At 44.2% G+C, this 7176-nt stretch overlaps 1 protein-coding gene across 1 annotated transcript in view; it reads right to left on the bottom strand.

Annotated features, from left to right (window-relative positions):
* The window catches only part of DNAAF3 (dynein axonemal assembly factor 3), a 214329-nt gene that overhangs the window by 22484 nt on the left and 184669 nt on the right, over positions 1 to 7176 (bottom strand). The window contains exon 10 of the mRNA XM_018568266.1: positions 884 to 958. Within this exon, the coding sequence (XP_018423768.1) occupies positions 884 to 958 (75 nt within the window). The remainder of the gene's footprint in view (positions 1 to 883; positions 959 to 7176) is intronic.

The following is a 7176-nucleotide window of genomic DNA, read 5'->3' as shown; positions in this document are numbered from 1 at the left end:
ATACATACTTATATTGTATTAGAACAGTCCAGCCAGTTACAGCAATTTTGAGTTCAATAGTATGTTGTATTTTTCTCCCTGCATGCTTGTACAATAAATACATTTACTTTTTCAATTCAGCTTTAGCAGTCATCGTTATTAAAACCTCTGAATTTTGTTTTCCCTGTCACAGCAGCTTATTGCAATATGTTGCTGGGTGTGGTAACGTGTTGCCTTGTAATAAAAAAATGCAACTCACACACGGAATTGTGAATTGGGTATTACTGCAACATATAGGTGTGACGTCAATCTCCATATTTTAAACATAAGGTGCTTTTTTGATGTTTATTGCTTTCCAAAAAGGCACAAATCTAAAACTTACAAATATTTTTTTAACTCAATATAGTTTTATTTCTTTTACATGATCTCGATGTATTAAAAATATATTTTTGATTTTTAAAAGTGAAAAACTGCAAAAATGGTCTAGTCACCTAAGGTTAAAAGTGGAGAGAAGGTTCTGGCAGCAAAAGGGTAAACTGTAGTTTAGATGGCCTTTATGGGAACTTAAGAAATATGGAATTACCATTGCTTACTTTGTCTTTAAAAAGGTGCAGGCTGCGGAACTGTCATCCTGATTCACTACCCTTGCGGTTTATGATAGTGCTTGAACTAAATGCCATTCAGTTATGGTTTACATTTACTTTAATGCCCATCCTTACAACTTGCATTAGGCCAGTCACTAATGCAAGTTTTGACCGATCATGGAGCCTGCTCCTGTTAAAAGCAAGTCTTGAATGGCAGCCTCACCAATTTACTTTAATGAATCTGGCAACACATTGGCAACACCTTACCCTGCAAACCTTGCAGAATTGCATTAGAAATATTAAACAAAAAATATCCTTACTTTGTAAGTTCCACAATAAGTGTTGCTTTTCTTGCAGTGATCAGCTTGTATTCTGGATTCAAATAATGAACCATGCTGGGGGAAAAAATAGAAACATTTGACTGTACACTTGACTATAATCCAAACACTTAGGGTTTATAGAGATGTGCAAATGCAGCTTCTGAAATCCTATGTTCCTTCAGGATGGGCTGTTAACCTCTTTCCAACCTGCTTTGGACCTCTTCCGTTTTATCTAGCAGCTTGTGAATTCCCACTTGGAATTAAAGTGAGACTAAACTCAGAAGTGAAATCTTAAAAATGCATTCAAGTACCTTACTTATTAACAAAAATGTACCTTATTTGTACATCACTCTTGCTGCAGATTCTCAAATCATCTCTGAATTCATGTGGACACTGCCCTTCCTTCTGGGGAGTGGCTACTTTTGTTCTCCATGGTTCTTGTCCTTGTGTTGTAAAGTAGCCACAGCTCCAAACTCACTCCTGTGATGGACTATAATCTCACATTTAATTTACTGATTTGTATTGAAATTATAGTCCATCATGGGAGTGAGCTTGGGGCAGTAGCTACTTTACAACACATACAGGGACCATGGAGAACAAAGGTGGTCACTCTCCATAAGGAAAGACAATGTCAGCATGAATTCAGAGATGATTTGATGATCTACAGCTACTGATACACAAATAAGCTCAATTTTTAATAGGGTACTTAAATGCATTTTTAAGGTTTAACGTCTGAGTTTGGTGTCACTTTAACGCCTGGATTCACAAGCCCTTATATACACGGTTCACATTTTGGCCGATTCAGCAGGAATGTTAGTCCCACCTGGCTCAACAAACATGAATTTTAAAAATAAAGGAGCTGGGTGGAAATTTGTTGGCTGAACAGTGACTGTATCCAGTCAATGTTCAGGTATTCAGTTACGAGTGCTGATACAATACAATAGGTGGCAGGTACCCCATCCACGCTGTTTATTGTGGAAGGAGGTATGTATTGATTTTTTGGGAAAAATCAAGCCATGTATGCTTTATTCTGCCATCATAAAGTTTAAGAGCAAATCTGTCAATGGAGTTTCTTTAAAAGTTGCAAGTAAAACTGGTCTATCTGACATTACACAATACATTTCACTTGGCTCATTATAAGCTTGAAGTATTCATAGCTGCTGTAGAGCAAATGTGCTGACTGACAGAACAGAAGCTTTGGCATCAAGTGGCTATAAACATGTTCATGAAACTCTGAATAAATAACATTAAAAGCATAAACTATTCCATTCAGAGTTTGGGGAAGCAGGGTTTGATTCCCAGATGTTGATCCTGGTACCTCCTACCACAGGGGCAGCTTTCAGTTGTTCCAAAGGGAAACTCACTGGATGATGCAGTATTTTGGTGTCCTTTCATTAATTCTCTTAGAATATGGAAGAATACTTAGGCCAATGACAGAAACAGCTCCATTTAATTTTAAAACTAGTTGGTAAGACATCTGGATATAAGATGAGGATCTCACTACAGGAGGACCAAAAAGATGAAAAAGCGTAGCACGATGTAGAATCCTGCCCAACCTATATATGTATGTATAATACACATTTTGGGTAATTTGCACAATGCCAACAACATAAAAATAGGATTATTTGTATTCACTGTAAAATACTGTTCTGTACATTAATTGAAGGGCACAGCTAACATCTTCATTTTGTACTGATGGGTTATACCGCCACCTGCAGGAGTAGGACACGGCAGAACAAAGCACAGCCCAGGGGTCAGCACTTGCTGGTGGCCCAACCCCTATCTGCTAGAGGCAGCTCAGTAATTCACTAAGCAGTAGAACAGAGGCACAGACAATCTTAAGAGGGGAGGGAGCTGTGTCCTTCAATGAACACATAGAAAAGGATTTTACTTTGAGCACAAAAAATCCTATTTTCTCTTCTGTTCATTGAAGGACACAGCTGACATCTTCATCTCTTACTATATCAACTTTATAAAAACAAGTAAAGGTGTGCACTGATGACCAGGTGGCCGCCTTACAAACTTGCATAACAGAAACCCGATGACGAAATGCCCAGCAAGTGCTAACCGCTCTACTGGAATGGGCCATAACTGAAAGGGTGGAGACTGGCCCCTAAGGGCATAATCCTGAACAATAATCTGCCTAATCAATTGCGAAATGGTGGCTGCAGAGGCTGCTTGCCCCTTCAGGGGACCCTCAGTGACAACAAAAAGGTAATCAGTCTTACAATAAAATTGAGTTGCAGAAAGATAAACTTGCACTGCCCTAACCACATCCAGGAAATGGAGCACTATCTCTTCGGGATGTGTCAGATGAGGAAAAGGGAAGGAAGGACAATATCCTCATTTAGGTGAAACGCAGACACCACCTTAGGCAGAAAAGAAGATTGCAATCTAAGAACCAGAAGAAAGCCACTTTCTGAGACAAAGTCAACATGGACAATTCACAAATATTTTTAAAGGGAGGACTCTGTAAAACCAAATGCACTCAGGCATTCAAGTTCCATGGAGACAATGGTGTTCTGACTGGAGAAGAGACATGCGACTCCCACTGGATAAAAAGGCACGAACCAGGGAGTGTGAAGCCAATGAGCATTGAAAAAAGACAGCCAATGCGAAAACCTGACCCTTGATAGTATAAAGAGCCAGCCGCTGATCCACTCCCCTTTAAAGGAAGGCCAAAATCCTAAGCACAGAAAAGGCACACGGAGACTTAAGAAGCGACTCACACCATGAAATATAAGCCTTCCAAGTGCAATGATATATCTTCCGAGAGGTAGACTTACGTGCCTTAAGCATAGTAGGAATCACAAACTTCAACAACCCACTCTCTCTCAACACCTGGCTTTCAATAGCCACGCCATTAAAGCCAGCAACAGTAAAAAAAAAAAGGATGGAAAATTGGACCTTGCGACAAAAGGTGCACCATGTCTGCATACCAAGGATAACAAGGCCAATCCAGAGCCACCAGAAGAACTGGGATCCTCTAAACTTCCACATGACATAGAAGCCGTGGGAGAAGCTTCAAAGGAGGAAATGCATAAATTAGTTTTTACCTGTCCCACGGTGCCACCAGAGTGTCCGCCCAGGGATACATTGCCCTGGACACAAACTGCTTTTGATTCAGATGGGAGGCCAGAAGATCCACATCCGGAGTCCCCCACCTCTCACAGATCTGCTAAAACACCTGAGGATGAAGGGGCCATTCCCCTTGATTCAGGCCCTGCCAATGTCTACGCCTGCCAATAATTGTCTACGCCTGGAATGTAGACCACGGACAAAGGCGGGATATGACTTTCCACCAAGTGAAGTATACGAGACACCTCGAGCTCCGCAGCCAGACTCCTCGTGCCTCCCTGATGATTGACATATGCCACAGCCGTGGTGTTGTTTGACTGAACTCTGACAAGATGCCCACACAGAAGATCCATCCAATGAAGGAGGCAAAGCCTGTTCACTCGTAACTCCAGGACATTGATCTGTAACCCGGACCCTCCCTTGTCCAAGGGCCTTGTACTGACCACTCTCGGATCACTTCACCCCATCCACTCATCCTGGTGTCCGTCATTGCAGTCAGTGCACCAGGAGAAACAGCCTCCCATTCAACAGCATCAGGGAGCTGAGCCACCACAACAGAAAGGCTTTGACGAACTCAAACCCCAGGAAAGCACTACTCTACCGAACATTGGAAGGCTCTGCTATTTGGCTTTGAAGCGGAGCTGTATATTACAGAGACTATTTGTTTATATACATTTTTTTGTCAGCACAATGAATTGTCATTCACAATTATTTTCGTTTGTATTTTTGTTTACCCACCTGAATTTTTTCACATATATGATTTGTCACTTAATGGTATTAATGCACATGAAGGTATAAAGAAGTGAAGGACTTTTTTAATGTGTATAGACTGATCCACTTTATTTTTATACACTGAGACACCTAGAAGCACTTGGTTAAAAATCACCTCCTAATCGTACACATGTTTATTAACTATTACAGTGCCGTGCTTTTTATTGACTAACGGCACTTGCATTTATGTGTGCAGGAAGTGTTGGTGCGCAGGAGAAATTGGAACATGCAGATATCAAAGCCAGAAAATTCCCCTGGTGGAGAGAAGCCATAACTGAATGCATGGACTCAATTTTGAACTTCCAAACCCTGACAAAGGCACAGAGCGCCTTGAGATCCAGGATCAGTCTAACGCCATACTTCTTGGGAACAGTAAAGATTTGAATAAAAGCCCTTGATCTTTTCCGGTGGGGCACCGGAAAACAATAACCCCCAGTTGAAGCAGACCCTGTACCGCCAACCAGAGATTGTGCATACGCTCTGGAGACAGGCAAAGATTGGAGGGGGAAAACCCGGGCTGGAGGAGAGGAAAGAGATTTGAACAGGTGGGGTGAACCTTCATCCAGAGGGAGACTTCTCAGCGGTCTTGGAGGACTTAGGCTGCCAAGATCTCTTCGGCCCACTGGAGAAGGAGGATTTGGCAGATTTTTGGCCCTTATCTGAGGCACTTTGGGGACAAGGCATTTGTAACTCGGAAAAAGAATGACCCTGCTTACGCCGAGGCTCCTTACCCTTCTTAAGCTGGGGTAAGTAGGTACTCTTGCCCCAGTACAATTTCTGAGATCATCCAGAGTTGCTCCAAACAAGCAGTGCCCCTTAAAAGGTCAGGACCGTCAGTGCCTTCCTAGAAGTCTGGTCAGCAGCCCAGCACTTGAGCCACAGAAGGCAGCGACGGACAACCGCAGACAACAACAGTTTAGACAGTAAGGGTCCATTATCCAGTGATGCATTAGAGGCATATTGGAGACCATGGATTAGTTGATCATCCAGTTGTACATAAACAGACGACACCCATTCACCTTCTAGACCCTGGCACAAGAGCTTCGCCCATTCAGTGCGCATCTCGGACACCGAAGCGGTGGCCAAAACAGGCCATAGAACCAAACCAAATCCAGCTACACTACACATAGATCTCGCTACGAATTCCGCTTTCCTGTCTGTCGAATCTTTGAAGGAGGGTGACACCTCCACTGAAATCATGGTCGCCTTGTTCTGACGTGACACTGGGGGTCCACGACTGAGGAAGATGTCAACTTTTTCAGGAAACCCTCCTCAAATGGTAGCGAACAGAAAAACGCTTGGGCAGGACAAAATCCTGCAAAGGAGCCCCCACTCTTTATAAATGAAATAAAAAAAGGTGTGATAAGGAAACACTTAAGTCAAATGTCTCCACCTATGCGTACTAAAAGGAACCGGAGACTCCAACAGAGTACCTACAGAATCTTAGATCTTGAAAGTATCACGCACAGACTTGATAAGTGCATAGACTAATTCTTTCTCCAGGGAAAAAGATGAAGCTTCATCTTTACTGCCAAATGGGCCAAGAAACACCACTGGTCCAAAGCTGCAGGGATTTTGTCCTCCTCATCAGAAGATTCAGAGAGCAATGGGGAAGGAGGGGGTGCTTCTTACCCTGCCTGTAGGTTAACGCCTGTTCCACACGTGAAGCAAAACCCTCCAACATGGAGGCGAGTGCGTACATAGAGACAGAGGGTCCCAGGACCGTAGGAGAGGAACCTGAAGGGGATGCCAACAAATCGCATGAGGTACAGACAGACCTCACCTCAGAATCAATAGAAGCCCCCCCCACAGACAATGCAGCCAGAGGCCGCACCTGACCCCCTGGAGTCTGCTGCACCGGGACACCCAGCTCTCCCGGCAACAGACATGTCCGATGCTATAGGACTCCACCCCCAGGGACTTGCCAAAGAGCCGTGCCAGACGTCCATCCTACTCCCGGCTGCCCACAGCACTCACAAAGCGGCCACACACAGGACCGCGAGTGGCCATGGCCCCCCAACATCTCAGCCTGTGTCCTCCTCCCCATGACTGTAACTGAGGCATACAATCAGCCAAACACACAGCCGCAAGAAAAAAACACACCCTGCACACCTACATGATGGCCATGTTTCCCAGCTGGAGGAGGGAGGGGGCATGTCTGCTTGTGTGAGATGGGACAATGCTCCCTCGATGGAGTGGTAGTTATAGGCAACAGGAAGAGGTGGGGGTTGCTGTCAAATCAATCAGCTGAAGCCCAACACACAAGGCAAGGAGGGAACCCCAGCATGAAAGGGGACACTCAATGCTAGTCAGGCACCCAGAACATGGAGGGAGGGTAGTGGTACCCAGGGTCTACTCCCACACAGTCACCCACAAGGGCATACTTACTGGTCCTGGCCAATTCCAGGGTACCAACTTCCGCCACAGGCCACCTCTAAATGAGG

Source organism: Nanorana parkeri, unplaced genomic scaffold, assembly GCF_000935625.1.
Source record: "Nanorana parkeri isolate BGI_ZX_2015 unplaced genomic scaffold, ASM93562v1 scaffold1164, whole genome shotgun sequence".
Classification (NCBI taxonomy): Eukaryota; Metazoa; Chordata; class Amphibia; order Anura; family Dicroglossidae; genus Nanorana; species Nanorana parkeri.
Note: the sequence above shows the minus strand (reverse complement) of the source record. Positions and strands in the feature narration are given on the sequence as shown.